We start from the raw sequence: 15,800 nt of genomic DNA, 5'->3' as shown, positions 1-15,800 counted from the left end.
ATGACCATGTAATCAGTTCCTTTCTCGACCTCCACCCACATCAGCTGTCTTCACCGAAGCAGCCAGGTCTCTGCTTTTACAGAAGTGTAGGTGTACTGGCCCCACTGGGTACCAAAGGTGGAGAACGTGACTCCTTCCAGAGAGGAGCTTTGTCCTGCAGCTCCAGGAGTGGGACAGCCTGGCTCTTCAGAGCAACAAGACCAGAGCCTGGTTTGCACAAGTGTGAAGAAAAGCTTTATTTGATTTCTGAGCGCGGCACAGTGCTCAGAGAGAGGGTGAGGGAAGTAGGGGTGTGATAAAAAGAGAAGATGCTTTTCGTGATCTACGTAGCCAGAGCACATAAGCTGGAATCTTCTTTTGCTTTGCTATGCGAGGTTTGCGGCAAACCGGGCAGCCGCCTTAGTGGGCAGCCTGCGTGATCTGCTCACGGGAGGAAATCACCTTCCCATCCTGGACTTCCTCAAAGATTGTGCGGATTTGACGGGTAGTGATGGGTGCTACAATGGAGAAAGAAGGAACTGTTACTTACAGGGAAGCAAGGAGAAAGGTGTCTTAAAGATTTTCATGGGTAGTTTTGTTATTACCAACAACTGCCTCAGAAACCCACCAGGTTCCTACCTCTAAATACTTTATTGTATAGTTTCAGTCTGCACACATGATCTTCTGAAACATGTCTTGGTATATTGTAAGAGTGGTTTATGTCAATTCACATTTTGAAAATATAATAAAATAGTAAATTTAGTAAATTAGTAAAAAGAGTCTGTGCTAAGAAGGTGGCTAAGGATATGACAGAGCTGTGTGTGATCGGTGCTTCAGCCAAGACATGTTCTTACCTTCTTTCACAGGCTGCGAGACGTAGTGGGAAGACATGCTACAGGAGGAGAAAAGAGACAGAATGGTCAGAAAGGGGAAAAAAGTGAGTAGTCTCTAAGACAAAATCATTATTTAAAACACTGACTTTTCTTCTTGTACCAGTATGTGATTAAAATGCCTTCTGGACACTGCCTAGTGTCAAAATTTAAAGGGAGAAAATGGGATGTATGTGTGCCAGGGGGATTCAGGCGTAAAGGCAGCATGCATCCCTGCTGCAAGGAGCAGCAGTGGTACCTGCTTCTTCCCCAGGATCACAGAGACACTGGAGGGATGGGAGATGGATCCCAGGGATGCTGCAGCACTGTGATAACCACTGGGCTCTCTGGACTAGTAGGACCAAAGAGGGAGACCCTGTGACGTGCCATGGGTCAGGAAACGGGCTCATAGGATCCTCCAGGGGACACAGGTTGTTCATTTTTTTTCTTCGCTATCACCCATCTCCTCCCGACCCACCCTCCCAAGCAAAGCCCCTGCACATACTGCGCATCCTCGCCCTCCAGGAGCCGGCGGTACGTGGCGATCTCCTGCTCCAGGCGGCACTTGACGTCCAGGAGGACCCTGTACTCGTGGTTCTGGCGCTCCATGTCGCACCGCAGCTCGGCCAGCTGCTCCTCCACGCTGGTGATCAGCCCCTGGAGCTGGGCCAGCTGGGTGCCGTAGCGGGCTTCTGTGTCGGCCAAGGTGCCCTCCAACGCCGCTTTCTGCATGCAGAGGAGAGGGACGCGTTCAGGGGGCACGAGGCTGGCAGGGAGGGGAGCACCCATGCATGCTCTGACCCATGCTCCCGCGTGCCCCCCGGCCCTCGTACCGTGCTGAGCTGGGACTGCAGGTCAATCTCCAGGCTCTGGATGGTGCGTCGCAGCTCTGTGATCTCCGTCTTGCCGCTCTGAAGCTGCTCGGTGTTGATGGCCACCTCCCGGTTCAGCTCTTCCGTCTGCAACGAGGCAAAACCGTGCCGTTCCAGCACCGGCGAGCGGGCACAGCCTCGGGCCCCACACTCCCCGCTGCGCTGCCGCCGAGCCGGCTCACCTTGCTGAAGAACCACTGCTCGGCGTCCCTGCGGTTCTTGTCTGCCAGGCTCTCGTACTGCTCCCTCATCTCAGCCAGGATCTTGGTGAGGTCGATTCCAGGAGCAGCATCCATCTCCACGCTGATCTCTCCACCCACCTGCCCGCGCAGGGCATTCATTTCCTGGCACAAAGGAGACACACGATGCACGTCAGAGTGAAACCGGCACGTTCCCATCATGCCCGATTTCTTATTTGCACCCAGGATATGAATCCCACAGGTCTCCTCCTGGAGTTTCTGGCGCCTCCCGACAGCCCTCATGGCAGAGACACTCCTGTGCCTTTGACCTGACCCCCTTCCATTGTGCTCAAGGGACATTTTGTGGGTCCCAGCTTGAGCCTGGCTCTGTGCTCACCTCCTCGTGGTTCTTCTTCAGATAAGCCAGCTCCTCCTTCAGGTTCTCGATCTGCATCTCCAGGTCCGCTCTGGCCAGGGTCAGCTCATCCAGGACCCTGCGCAGGCCGTTGATGTCGGCCTCCACGCTCATGCGCAGAGCCTGCTCCGTCTCGAACCTGAGAACACAAGTACAGTCATAAAAGTCGTACAGGATCTTGTCCAGCTGGGTGCAGAGCCCTTCAGTGCTGCTGCTGGCATCGTGTCAGCACTGCATGATCCTGACGATGCATGGACACCATTCTGATGGTGAATGGTCATGAACACAGGGGAACAAGTGATAAAACAGTGTCCATCTCGGTCCACAACATCACCTTGCTGCTGATATTGCTGGGTCTTGTTACTGGGTCCGGGCTTTGTTGAGCTATGCACACACAAATTAAATGCACAGCAGAGACACAGGGCAAGTTCTCTGCACAGGAGAGGTGGTACCACAGAGGGACAAGCAATAGGAATAAAATAGTGACATTTTGCATGGAAGCAAAACAATCCCTAAACGTCTATAGATTTAGATAACCTCCTGCTTTGAAAATTACTCCTTCATTTTGAAGGCTTTGTTTCCACATTGCCCTTTTGGGGTTCGATGGGATTTTCTCCTCATTTCATCAAATGCCTCCGCAGACTTTGCTCCATTTTCCCAGGAAATGCGGCTTACTTGGTCCTGAAGTCATCAGCTGTCAGCCTGGCATTGTCAATCTGCAGGAGGAGGTTGGCATTGTCAACGGTGGCCACCAGGACCTGGAGCAGAGGACAAAGAAAAAGCACTAAATGAGTGTCAGGAACTCCTCCCACCTGACCAAGGGATGGGAGCACAAGTGAGACTGTCGGGACAGGAATAGTTTTGGGGATGCTTGGGGTTTCCTTGGCAGAAGTGTGTATGGAATCAGGGTGAGTGAGCTGAGACTGACTGCAGGAAGGGGCTGATTGCTCTGTGACTTCCCTTTCCAAAAATCTTTCAGTAAGTATTTCAAAAGGCAGCATGAAGCCACATAAGATGAGTGAGATCTGATGATGGCATTTGTTCCCATGCTCCAGGGCAGGTGCTGATGATGCAGGAGGAATCACCTGCTCCCACATCCACTGCACTGTGCAGCTCTTCTGGCAGGACAGATGGACCAAGCAGGGTGCTTGTGCTCCACAAACCTTGTGCCCATTTGTTCAGGGATGGATTTAATTTGTCAACTGCAGAAATGGAATAAAATGCAGTAAGCGGGTGCCTACAGCTTCGGATTTTTATATTACAGAACCGGGAGCAAATAATCCACACTGGGAGAAGATTCAGGTCAGAGTTTGGGAGGACATCAGCTACGGTGCCAAGGAGAGGGAGGGAAAATGGATTCCTGGCATCATTTGCCAGCACTCCTGGAGCTCCGGCTGCACACCGCCTTCCTTCATGTTTTCTGGGGGCAATTCATACGTAAGAGGTAACGGAGAAGAACAAAGTCAGCTCCTGAGTACTTCCTCCGAAATGGGATGGTGGGAATCAGCTCAGGACTGAGAGAAATCCCCCCAGAGCTGCCTGGGTTGGTGGGTTTGCAGTGAGCCTGGCCCCGGGGCAGTGGCTGCTGAAAGGAGGCAAAAAACTTGTTATTGGTCAGTTCCATCTGTTTCTCTTTAGCACCCACATCCCATCAATACAGAGGAGCTGAAACAAGTTTGCAAATTCTTTGACCGAATGTTTACAAACATGATATCAGGGTTTCAGTTCACACACACCTACAACTTTCCCTGCACACTCATTTTATACTCTCCTAAAATATGCATTATCAATGCAGACTTGTCTCTTGGTCTTCATTTTTGCATTATGTCCTTTTACATCTGCTTCTTCCAGTGAAAACTGCCATTTGTTCCATCTAGAAGGATGCCACCAAAAGCTGAGATTGAGAAATCTCTGATTTCCAGCCTGATACTCTGCATGTGCATCTGAGACACTCTGTTACTGCTTACTAATTACAGAAGTAGCAGCCAGTGTTTCTGCTTCCTCTGATAACAAGAATCCCACTGTGTTAATCACAGCATCCTACCTTGTTCCTGAGCTCCTCGATCGTCCTGTAGTAGGGGCTGTAGTCACGGTCTGGACCAGGTCCCTGCTTCTTGTACCATTCCCTGATCTTGACCTCCAGGTCAGTGTTGGCCTCCTCCAGCGCACGCACTTTGTCCAGGTAGGCGGCCAGGCGGTCGTTGAGGTTCTGCATCGTCTCCTTTTCACCAGCCGGGAGGATGCCATCGCCACCTCCAAAGCCGCCTCCAAAGCCGCCTCCAAAGCCAGCCCCAAAGCCAGCCCCAAAGCCAGCCCCATAGCTACCCCCAAAGCCACTGCCGAGGCCCCCTCCTACGCTGCTGCAGTAGCTGCCCCCGTAGCCACTTCCGAGCCCCGAGACAATGCGGGAAGAGACCGAGTAGCTGCCAGAGCCTCCGTGGACACTGGGGGCTCTGTAGCCTCCTCCCCCAGCACGCACGGAGGAGAGCCTGCTGGAGCCTCCCCCCAGGCCACCGAAGCCCTTGAGGGAGGTGGAGGAGGAGTATTGCCTGACAGTGGTGCTCATGGCGAAGGCTGGCGGAGGCGGAGGGCTGGAGAGAGACACCCGGCTCTGCAGCGCAGACAGCGAGTGCTTGCTTCCCCCTGGCTTGGAGCCCTTTATAGCTGGGGCAGGAGGCGTTGCCGGCGCTTTTCATCACCTCTGACAGCCAGAGCCAAATTTCAGAATCATCATTTTTCTCTCCCCAGTTTCATGTCTTTTGTCACATGCACTACAGCACACACAGGATCTGCTCCTTCCGCTGTAGTTCCCAGCACCCGGCATGATTCAGACCGAAGGCTCCTTGCTCACGGCTACGTTTTAGCATTTCTCTGTTGCACCTGAGACACAGTGGTGCTCGCTCCAGCTCCACCCCGCTACTCCATGAAGTAACACAAGTGAATCCTCTGTGATATGCCAAGTCACTAGATCATTAAAAATCTACAAATATATTTATTTGCTTTTTAGAAGAGTCTAAAGGCAACGAAAGCTGCTGACTTAAGAGCTCTGCACATCCATAATCTTTATATGGGCCAACCCAAAGCCAGACGGAAATTTTCCCGTCAGGACCTCTATCCCAGGACAAGCACAGACCTGGCAGTATCTGTATACTGATACCGTATTTGGCAGAAATCTTGGAGCTCAAAAGAGAAGAAACTCCAGTAGTTTCTTCTTACGTACTGGCATACAGAGACTGGAAAGTCCCTACAGACGTGGACTTTCGGTCAGTTTAAAAGGCAGACGCCTGATGTTTCCTAGTGGCACCTGCTTTGCTGCATCACCTTTCACAAACTCCACAGAAGCAGCCTCTGACTTCCAAAAGATTTGTAGAAGCTAAAAGCTTTGGTGCCGCAATTTCTTCTATCTATCTCATTGCTGAGGCAGGTTTTCATGCTTAAATAGTCCAAATCAGAGAAAAAGAATTTGAAGCTGCATTAGATACCCACTGCCAAGACACATTATGTGCAATTTCTAGTGGGAAGAGCAGGATCAGCCCTGACCAGTGCTTCGGCCTGCCTGCAGACAGGCTCTTCCCTACACATTTGCAGCTGAAGACACGATGCTAACGTAACTCAGCAGCACCTGTATCAAAAGGACTGATGGGTGAAGTGCAACGCACGCAGCAGTGAGGAGCAAGAACACCGCGACCACCTGCGAAGCAGAGGGTTTAGACAGGACACCGCAGGAGAGATGCCCAGGGATGAGGCAATGCAGCCGCCCCGATAGCCACGCCTGCGCCGTGCTATTAAGGGATTGAGCACGGTGATTATAGTAATGCAGCTGGACAGGTATTAGCGTGAAAAGAGCAGCAGAGAACCAGGAAGGGAGACACTACACTGTTTTATACTTTGTTGGGGGAAAAAAAAAAAAAAATCCCTCTACTGATGTGGCGCCAGGTCTTGCAGTGTACAGTGGAAAATCGCACACCCAACCTGCCGGCCTGCCTGGCTCCAGCGATGTCATTCTCGGATAAGAGAAGTTATTTTTTCTTTTAGCAGAGGTGCCTGCGAGGTAGTGAAAGAGAGTTACAGGGATTAGGAACCCTTTTGTGCTTTCTCTCCTGTGGTGATCTCCTTCCTTCCTGGGGCCCCTCTGGCTGTTTTCACATTCTAATGCACTTAACTGATTTTGGAGTTGCTAAGATGTTCCCAGAGCCTCACCCTTGGTAATTCATAGTGCCTCCTTTCTTTCATCTGTTCCCTGAAGGACACAATAACAACAGCGCTTTATCTGCATCGCTGTTAGATCTCAAGGGTTTAATAGGGAGTCACGTTCTCTTTCTTTAGCACCTGGCAAGAGAGGTGGGGTGATTTTTCTGGGCGGCCACCGAGGAAGCAGCTTAACCAGAAACAGACTCCAGATCCTCTTAGTGGAGGGTAGCACTGCCTCAGAACTGATTGGCTTCAGATTTGGGTTTTTGACTCCCCAAGCCGCAACATCTGGGGATTTGGGATGCACGCATGCCCCCCCCCTCAGAGAGCTGGGGGAAAGGAGGGGACCTGGGAACGACCCACCCCTGGCAAATGGCAGGGCGTGCAGATGATCGTGCTCAGCTTGCAGCAAAGTCCTGGAGCAACCTGGCAGGGTGAAGATCAGTGTTCCCGCTGGCCCGCTTCCCTCCACAGTGGGGGGTATGGGATTACCCAACAGCTGACATGTGGGAGCTGCGCTTAAGTGCCATTCCTTGGCCACCCTTGCTCTGCGTTCTTCCAGATGTGCTCGCTTTGCTCACGGTTGCTCTAGCAAACACCCTCCAGCTCCACATGGGCCCCTCACACGATCCAAAAACTCTGCTGTGAGCTCTGTCCCCCCGCTCAGGTCACCCCCACATTTTAGGCCAAGTTAGGAGTCAGTCTGAAGGTGACAACTGCCATGAGACGAAGCAAAGCCCTGCCACAGCCCCACAGGCAGGAAATACCTGGATTTAGGGCTCCTTGTTCTGTATTATCACCACCTCGGTCCATTTTTAAGCTCTTTTATTACAGCTGGCACAGGAGCCTAAGAGGAGATCTGGAGATCATCCTGCAATATCAACTTTTTCTGGTCTATGCTGATCAATGTTCTTGCCAGTCAGCTGCCCCAAACCAGCCCCGTTCTTACAAGAGAAACCCTTAGCACCAAGTTCGGTCAGCAGAGCATGATTATACAGAGGAATGTGCACCACTTCAGCTATTTCATGTTACCAGAATTCAATCTCCCAGGCTCTCCTGAAACACTCACCCACAATAAATTCCCTTGAGACAGAAAAAAGAAAAAAAACACCACACATCATAATGTTCAGGAGATGGTATCGGAGTCTGTTCCAGCAAGAAGCATGCCGTAGATGCTATCTCTCCCTCAGGTGTGCTGCAGGGGGAAAGGCAGAACTGAACTCCTCCGGTTCGCATAGGAAGGGAGGTGAAATTATGGGTTAGGAGTGGACAAGCAGTGCACACAGTAACCCACTGTGGTAAGGGCTGGGTGAAAAGGCCAGGGTCAGTGAGTTGCATTTGCCTCAAACAATAGCACTTAATTGTGCTTTTAAAGCCATTAATAAGAACTAATTAGGAGTCATTGGGTTTCCCCTGTGGGCCAGCTTCTCCCAAGTGCCTTTCACAGCAATTCGCAGCTCAGTAGAAACTAGCTGAAGGATCCAGCCCTGGGAAAGATGTCTCCTGCATGGAAGGAATGGCAGGCACAGGCTTTACCTTTGCCAACAGGTTTTCTCTGTAAGTTTGAACAACACCAAAATGGGTAACAAATATATCAAGGTGTGGAGTGAAATATGCTGTCTCTCTTTCTATCTCAGCTGCTAGTTCTTCATCGTCTGCTAGGACATGTCCTGACAGCCCCCCACACACTATCTGGAAAAAAGCAATCCTAGATCTGTTACCGTGAAAGGAAACTTGATGGTGTGTGTGCAATGGAAACTCCCCTCTGGGCAGGCTCAGGGCGTTTAGCCATCAGCCCGCCAGTGGAGTGGAGCCAAGGCTGGCCCGAGCTGCGGGGTGCTGCGTGATGCTCACCCCGTTTGATCCCCTGCTGCCTGCTGTGCTGCAGGATGGAGGGGAGACGGGCAGCACGGCCTCGTCCCCTTTAGCTGTAGAAGTGGAGGAGGCGGCAGTGGAGCCAGCAAGGTGAGGACTGACCGGAGGGAAGACAACGGGGGTGGCTCTACACTGGCCTCCTCTGGGCTCCGAACTGGCTCCTGCCAACGGTGAAGCCAGACCTTGCTCTGCTTTGACCGGCAGCGCCGTGTCAGGGCGCACTGGGGTCTCGAGAGGCTTTTTCTCCTCTCAGTGAATGTGAACAAGGATGATGCTCCTCCGTGTTGGCCCGTGCCCCAAGCTGTTCACAGAGCATCAGGCGAGGTCCTGGCCCTGCGTCATTCGGTGCTTCACAAGCCGTCTCCACCAGTGAGCACCTTGCTGGAGCACAGACCTGCTCCCCTGCCTGACACCCGCTCTGCCCGTTTCAGCACAGCGTGTGCCAAGGCGATCCCCTTACGGGAGTGATTCCCAGTGAATCAGTGCTGCGAACCCTGCCAGTTCACACGCTCCGTTGCTCAGCTGGGCAGTGCGGAGCGATGCGGTTATCTCTGCTTCGCTACAGGGATCACAGACGGGCTGTCAACAGAATGTTCAAGCTCTTCCCCCAAGTCCTGCTGCAGTTATTCATCCTCAGAGCCACCCAAGGGCTGTGACCGCCCATCGTGCTGTCAGCTCACCCAACCGAAGGCTGGCTGAGCATTGCTTTTCTGCTGGCATGTTTTAGCAATAAAGATACTGAATGCTTTTGATCACAACCAGTTTTGTCTCCAAGAACTGGCTTAGCCTTTCTGCTCCTGCTTGGGGACAAGGAACCCGTTCCAGCAAGCTCAGTGCTGTGAGCAGCTTGGCTCCCTCTTTCCCTGAAAGGGCTCTCTGGTGACATCCTGGTGCGCGTGCTCCAGCTCGGGCTCAGGCCAGTAACACTATGCAGAGCCATGGACCGGAGATGCGGATTCCCTGGTCTGGAGCTCCAGGGCGAGCTGCCCTGCAGCGGGTGCAGGACCAAGTCTCTCCCTGTGAATCTCTCTGAGCTGCAGTCAGAGGCGTGACCAGAGTCGTTCCAGCTGGCAAAGGGAGGACAGACGGACCACAAATCAATGCGTGTTTTACCCTAGACAAAAGAATATTTTTTGTATATGAGCAGAGCCAGACTCCCAAGCTATCACCAATTGCTTCAGCTGTATCACCACAGAAAACACCAACCGTTGGAGTTTCCCACGTTATTTTTTCAGTGTCTGTCTTCCAGATAGCAAGCAGCTCTTGCATTTCCTCATGTGTCATTCTGTCAGTGTGGAAATACGATCACACCCTGTCTGTTCATTCCTCTCCCCTCGCTGGGCACGGCAGAGCAGGCAGGGAGCTGCACACCTACTCTCCCATGCTGACTATAGGCAACAGGCAGCGGCTCCTGCATTCATACTGCGCCCACACCTGCTGCACCTACGGTGACTCCAGGCCAGGTCTCCATGACACAGATGGGAACCCTGGCTTGGGGACATTCGTGACGCTGGCAGTGGGGTGGGGCAGGTACTGGCATCAGCCTGGAGACGCTTGTGCTCACAGAGGGGCAGGAATCACGATCATCTGCCTCATTTTTCTCCCTGCTCTGGAGTGCGGCCAGTCATGCCGAAGGACCCCGGGTGGATGTGCCAAGCCCGTTGCTGGTGACAGGCGCTCCACCAGCCCCGTGACTACTCCACGGCAGCCTCTGCTGGGATTTAGTGCCCTCCCGCTCCCAGGGCTTGTCCTGGCCTCTGTGCAGACCCACCCCACGCACACAGCCCCGATGACACAGGAGGATGGGCACGAGCGATGGAAACAGCCCCCATGGACCGTGCTTTTCTAGCGCTGTCCCCAGGGGAAGCCCCTCTCCCCAGGTGGGACCCTGGCTCAGTTTGGCCTCTCTGGAGGAGGGCTTTGGTGTGGCCCCGCACATAGGATTTGCTGTGTGTTCTGGTCCCCTCCCAAGCTCCCTTTCTCTTGCTCCTCAAGGGCTGACGGCTGCAGTGGCTGTTGCCGGTGAGAAGGCAGCGAGGCTCCTGCTGTGGCCCGGGTGCAGCAGGGTCCGCTGACCTTGTGCACGTGGGGGGACGGAGGGGCAGCGCTCCCAGGAGGCCACCGTGGCTGCAGGGAAGGTGCCCAGCCGCGAAAGCCATTGCACAGGGGAGATGCGCCGCACTGCCCCAAAGCAGTCCCTGTAACCAGGCAGCGCTGTTGCTTCCCACAGGGTTGTAATTACGTGGCCGCTTGTTAATCCATACTTGGCAGGCAGTTTTCTGAAGTCATTAACAAGAGTGAAACATTCCGTGCCTACCAGAGGTCCCCAGCCATAAACCTCCCCCCATCCATCCCCAGCTTCCCCCCAAGGACCAGAGCCCCCCCCCAGCCTCACCACCCCCACCCGCAGCTCCACCAGCCCCCGCTGCAGCATCCGCAGGACCACGCTCCCTGCTCCCCGCTCGTCCCTCGCACCGTGCCCCGCAGGTCTCCTGGCTGAAGTCCACAGCTCCACCTCGGAGCACTAATGATTTTCTGTACATGAGTTGAAAGAGAAAAGACAAAGCCGGCCTGTCAGCTGGGTGTCTGGCATGAGGCAATTACCTGCCTGGGCTTGGCACAGCGCTCGGCTCGGCTCTCTCGCCTGGAGCGTGGCTGATCCTCCTGATACTGCAACAGTAATTATGAGCTGCCGCTTTGGAATCAGCTCTTTTGCCTCTGGTTTTTGGTTGGTTTGTTTTTTTAAATACAAATAACTGTGCTCAACCAGTCACTGCAGGGAAGAGCAAATGCTTGTGATTAAACTTCGTCCCTGGTTCACTGCACCATATCGCGTAGACGCGGGTCTGCATAGCCAGGGCCTGTGCCGGTTTGGGGTGGCGGGTGCTGCTCAGCTTGGTGGTGTAGCCTGGCCAGCTGGGCCCCGACAAACACGCCCCCACCTCCCGGTGCTGCATGGTGCAGAGCCCGGTGCCGGCTGAGCGTCCTTTGGGCAAAGCAGCCGCCTGGCCTGGCAGCATCGGCAGCACAACGCGGTGGGAGCCTCGGTGGTGTCGGTGCGTCTGGCCCCGCGGGGAGCACCAGGAGGGCCCCGCGCCAAGCTGAGGGGACGATGGGGTGTGCAGTGGGGAGCTGGGCTGGGCCTGCACGGGGCACATATTGAGGACTGCGCTGGGGACCTGCGAGGGGCTGTGCACCAAGGGCCTGCCCTACACCGGGATCCGTGCTGGGGAGCTGTGGGGGGCTGCGCACCACGGACCCACCGGGGGCTGTGCACTGGGCTCCTGCCCTGCCCCAGGACCCACCGGGGCTGTGCACCGGGGACCCACCGGGGCTGTGCCCTGCCCCCTGCCCCGGGACCCGCCGGCTCGCGCTGGGCCCGCTCTGGTCGCGCGGCGCCGGAGGGCGCACTCGCTGCGCACGGGCGCCCCCTGCTGGCAGCACACGGCGCGGCGGGACGGCTGCGGCTGCGGCTGCGGGGCCCGGGGGGGGGGGCGGGGGGGAGCAGGGCGGGCTGCTGGGGGGGGCTGAAGTGTGCAGGGGTCCCGCCAGGGTGTGCAGGGGGGTGCTGCAGTGTGGGCAGCCGTTCTCTGCCTGCACCCTGCCCGTGCCACTCCCCCGCAAGGGGCTCCTGCAGCGTGGGGGACGCGGGGGACGCGGGGGACGCGGGGCACGCCGTGCCTGGGGCCCACTGTGTGTGCAGCCCGCTGGCAGCACCCTGCAGAGAGGCGGGGAACGGACCACCACACCGGTGAGGCTTCATGCATCACACTGGGGCCGGATGCACCACTCGGTGCTGGTCCCGGCCAGGCCCCTGGGTTTTGCCTTCGTTCTGTGCCCCAGCAGCCCCACAGGCAGGCAGGCAGGCAGGCAGGCAGCGCCTGCTCCCGCTCTTGGTGCAGGCAGAGCCAGGCGCTGAGATGGCGCCTGCGTCCTGCCAGGCAGAGCTGGGCCTTCACCCTGCTCAGGTGGAGAGGGGAGGAGGCAAGTGTGAGCAAGTGTGTAAGGGTGTGCACACTCGTGTGCATGCATGTCTGTACGTAGTTCTGACTCGTTGCCACAGATGGCACCACTCACTGCTCACGGTGCTGGCTGGGAAGAGTCGCTCTGGCACCCGGCTGTGGCTGCAGCCCCTGCACTGCCACGAGGACACGGCGCTTCAGTGGCTGCTGTCTCTGCTCTGCTGCAGCCGATGGCCCTCGGCCACGCGCCTGTTACCAACCCCCAACTGCGCAGCACAAGCACGCAGAGACCCGGCCGTGGTGTGCAGGAGCAGTGCAAGGCTCCTTCCCAAGTGAATCCCCTCTGGGGATGCCCTCAGCGTGCTCACCCCGAGCCCCTGGCCACGAGCCGCCGTGCCAGGGCCCTGAAGCAGCCTGGCCCCCACGCGTGGCTCCGGCTCTGGCTGTACGGCTGCACAGGCCTCCCCTGAGATGAGCCACACGCTGTCAGCCCCATGCAATGGCCTGGGTTTTTTCATAGCCCCATGCGCTGAGGCCCTTTGGCATCTGCTGCCTCACAGCTGCCAGAAAGATGTCTGCTGGCCCCGTGGCAACATCCTGGGGATGGTGCCTGCAGAGCTGGTCAGCGTGAGGGATGCTTGAGGCAAGGGCCAGGCCAGGCTGCAGCCCAGCCTGTGTTCTGCAGAGCCAGACCCATCCCACAGAGCCAGAGAGGTGCCTTTCTCCGGGTCTGCTGAGACCCGGGACTGGGAGGCTGCCGCTCTGGCATGGAGAAGGCTTTGTCCCCTGGGGAGGGCAGGGAGGGCAGCGTCTGGGTGTCCAGTCCCCATGGGACGTCCAGCCTGGAGAACACAGAGCGCCGTGCCTTCACGAGCGCAGTGGGGTGCACCCACCCAGCACCCCAACTGCGGGTGCTCCCCTCCATGCCGCCCAGCCTCACCGCCCCCGCGGTCCCCATGAGTCAGCGTGCACGTTCCTGGGGCAGGAGGGGACATGTGCGCTGCAGGGACAGGCTGGCTGCGTCACCCCCTCTTGCTCCCACGCCTGGGGCTGGGGCGGCCCAGCTCCAAGCTGAAACTTGCCCGACTAATTACAAGGGAGATGAGGACTTCAGAGGATTTACATTCCACCCGGGCCACACCTGGGAAACAACTTTCACCATCAGCCAGTTCCTGAGAAAAACTTTCCACCTGCGTGGCCAGCTGCAGTCCTGCCCAGGGAGCCCGGCGGGCTCAGGGGACGGGGCAGGGGGGCTTCCATCAGCCCCATCTTGGGTTTGTCATGGGTGCTGCAGACAGCTTGTCCCCTCTTCTGCTGCCCCAGGAGCTCCTGCAGGCTCTGGGGAGGGCTAGTGCCTCTGTTCCCTGTGTGGGGGACGGTGCAGCTCAGCGCCCCGACACAGCTGGGGTCCGACCGTGCTTCCCCGAGGGGTCAGGGTGTGTGGGTGTTGGTGACTGGGAGCAGGGGGGTTTGCACCAGCATCCTCAAGAGACTGGAGCCTCGTGGGTGGCCAGCCAGGCCCTTCACTTTTGCTTCCCGGTGACTGCCCGGGACACAGGGCTTGGACCCAGGGTGGTTGTGAGGGACGGGGACTCATGGGACTCGCTGGGGCGGAGGGGCCATTTCTGCTCAGGGCACTTCTGTCCTGCCCACAGCCAGCAGGCACTCAGCGCTCCCCAAATTACAGACAGGGCTGGACCCGCCGAGCCCCTTCAGACACATCGGTCCCTCCTGGCTGGGAAAACAGTGGGGAAAGACCCGAATCCCTCCTGTCCCCCATGAACACGGAGAGATGCAGGCAGCCGGTTACCCGAGCCAGCTTTGCTGCACAGCCCTCACCAGAGCCGCCTGCTTCGTCCTCCTCCAGCCACTGCCATGTTTCTCACCCTGGGCCGGTGGCCCAGCGTTGAAGCCACCGTGGGATTGCTGGGACACCAGGACTGCCGGTCCTGCTGCAGGCTCTGTCCGGTGTGTGCCGCAGCAGCCTGGGCTGAGCACCAGCAATAGCTGTCGCAGGAATGTGAACATTACAGCAGCAAGGCTCTGCGCCCAGCACCGGTCCGTGGCTCATTGGCAAGACCAGGGACGCGGTTCACACCAGCCAGGCCGGCGCGGCACACGGCGCAGAGCCGGCACCGCCAGCCGGGCAGCGAGCCCTTTGTGTCCTGCAGCACGAGGCCTGGGAGTTGAGGCTCCGTCACGCCACGCACGGTGCAGGGGTCCCACAGCACGGGGCTGCGCCGTGCTCAGACTGCGGTTCCCCACCTGCGTCCCCTCCCCGTGTCCCTCGCTCTGCAGACGGGGTGCTGGGACCCCAACACCATCCAACACTGCTGGGCTTTGGAGCGTCGGCTTTGCAGGGTCCCGGGGCTGTTGGCCACAGGCCAGCTGGGGGTAACAGAGGCCATTTTGGCCCCACCACCCCCCAGGAGCTGCTGGGAACAGGCAGCGTCAGCACAGCACCAAGTCCAAGGTGTTTTGCAATCAGGAGGGAGCGGGTGGTTTCCTTATTAGGCAGCGCAGCGGCGGCGTCTCCCCGGGGCGAGCGGGCGGTGTGGCGGCACACCCGGCTGGCAGCGCCTGCGAGGGCGGCGGCGGCGCAGGCAGTTCTGACATGGGAGATGGGAACGCGCGGGCAGGCCCCCGCCTCGCTAATCACAGCCCGGCGCTGGGCGTGGGGACAAGCTGCGGCAGGGACGCGGCAGAGCGGCCGTGTCAGCTGAAACAACACCGGGCTGACGCACCTGCAATTTGCCCCATCGCCCGCCGGCCCCGGGGGGGGTCTCCTGCCCTGCTGGGCAGCCCCCGTCCCCTGCGTCGTGGTTGCTTCCAGCGAGGTCGATGTGCTCAGAAAGGGCCCCCGGGTGGGGAAGGCTGGGGGGGGGTGCGGTATTTATTCCCGCTCCTGGGCAAGGACCAAAGGCAAAGACTGAAATTCAGCCGGAGCCTGTCCTGGAGCGGGAGGGCCATGGGGGACCAGGGTGCCGGGCAGCGTCTCCACCTCCGACCTCAGCCCCACGGGGTTTCACCCAAATCTGTCCCCAGCCTGGCGAGAACCTGCTGCCAAGCTGGGGTGCCGCAGCCTTGGGGCCAACACCGGCCCCAGCACCCAGACCCAGGGCTTCCCTGCGCCCCCAAAACCTGCTCGATCCGCCAGCCCTTCCTGCCCCACGCCAGACCAGCTGCCGTGGCTCTACCTCCCGGCCAGCGCCAGGCTGAGCCTGTGGCAGGAGTGCAGCAAAAACTGCAACGGAGCCGCTTGTGGAAAGGCAACGGCTCCATCTTGACCTGGTTGTCCCGGGAAGCCCCGTGCCACGGGCGAGCACAGTGGCTGTCGGGAATGCCGAGCACATGGCGGCTGAGCAGCGCCGTTACCACAACGCCTGTGCTCGGGGGCCGCAGCAAACACCCCCCTGCAGAGAGAGGGGCTTTGGGGCGGATGGAGATGGAGCAGCCAG

At 57.7% G+C, this 15,800-nt stretch overlaps 1 protein-coding gene across 2 annotated transcripts; it reads right to left on the bottom strand.

Moving 5' to 3' along the window:
* Positions 1-211: 211 nt before the first annotated feature.
* LOC142604991 (keratin, type I cytoskeletal 14-like) lies at positions 212-14,759 on the bottom strand. 2 transcript variants are annotated; one of them, XM_075775002.1, is made up of 9 exons: positions 14,608-14,759; positions 4,359-6,358; positions 2,990-3,072; positions 2,297-2,453; positions 1,903-2,064; positions 1,682-1,807; positions 1,354-1,574; positions 834-871; positions 212-497 (listed from the first exon to the last, which is right to left on the bottom strand). In XM_075775002.1, exons 2-9 carry the CDS (start codon positions 4,878-4,880, stop codon positions 400-402), a joined length of 1,407 nt encoding a protein of 468 aa, XP_075631117.1. In that variant the 5' UTR covers positions 4,881-6,358; positions 14,608-14,759; the 3' UTR covers positions 212-399. The 2 variants fall into 2 exon arrangements, with proteins under 2 accessions (XP_075631117.1, XP_075631116.1); XM_075775001.1 differs by lacking the exon at positions 14,608-14,759 and having other exon boundaries at positions 221-497; positions 4,359-10,716.
* Positions 14,760-15,800: the final 1,041 nt, after the last annotated feature.

The sequence above is a fragment of the Balearica regulorum genome, chromosome 24 (assembly GCF_011004875.1).
Source record: "Balearica regulorum gibbericeps isolate bBalReg1 chromosome 24, bBalReg1.pri, whole genome shotgun sequence".
Lineage (NCBI taxonomy): Eukaryota > Metazoa > Chordata > Aves > Gruiformes > Gruidae > Balearica > Balearica regulorum.
Note: the sequence above shows the minus strand (reverse complement) of the source record. Positions and strands in the feature narration are given on the sequence as shown.

Bases quoted from the DNA above. Each gene is read 5' to 3' on its own strand.
- LOC142604991 (XM_075775002.1), bottom strand. From the start codon at position 4,880: ATGAGCACCACTGTCAGGCAATACTCCTCCTCCACCTCCCTCAAGGGC. The intron at 2,454-2,989 runs GTAAGCCGCATT...TTGTGTTCTCAG, and splicing joins GCTGATGACTTCAGGACCAA to GTTCGAGACGGAGCAGGCTC. The intron at 2,065-2,296 runs GTGAGCACAGAG...CCTTTGTGCCAG, and splicing joins TGAAGAAGAACCACGAGGAG to GAAATGAATGCCCTGCGCGG.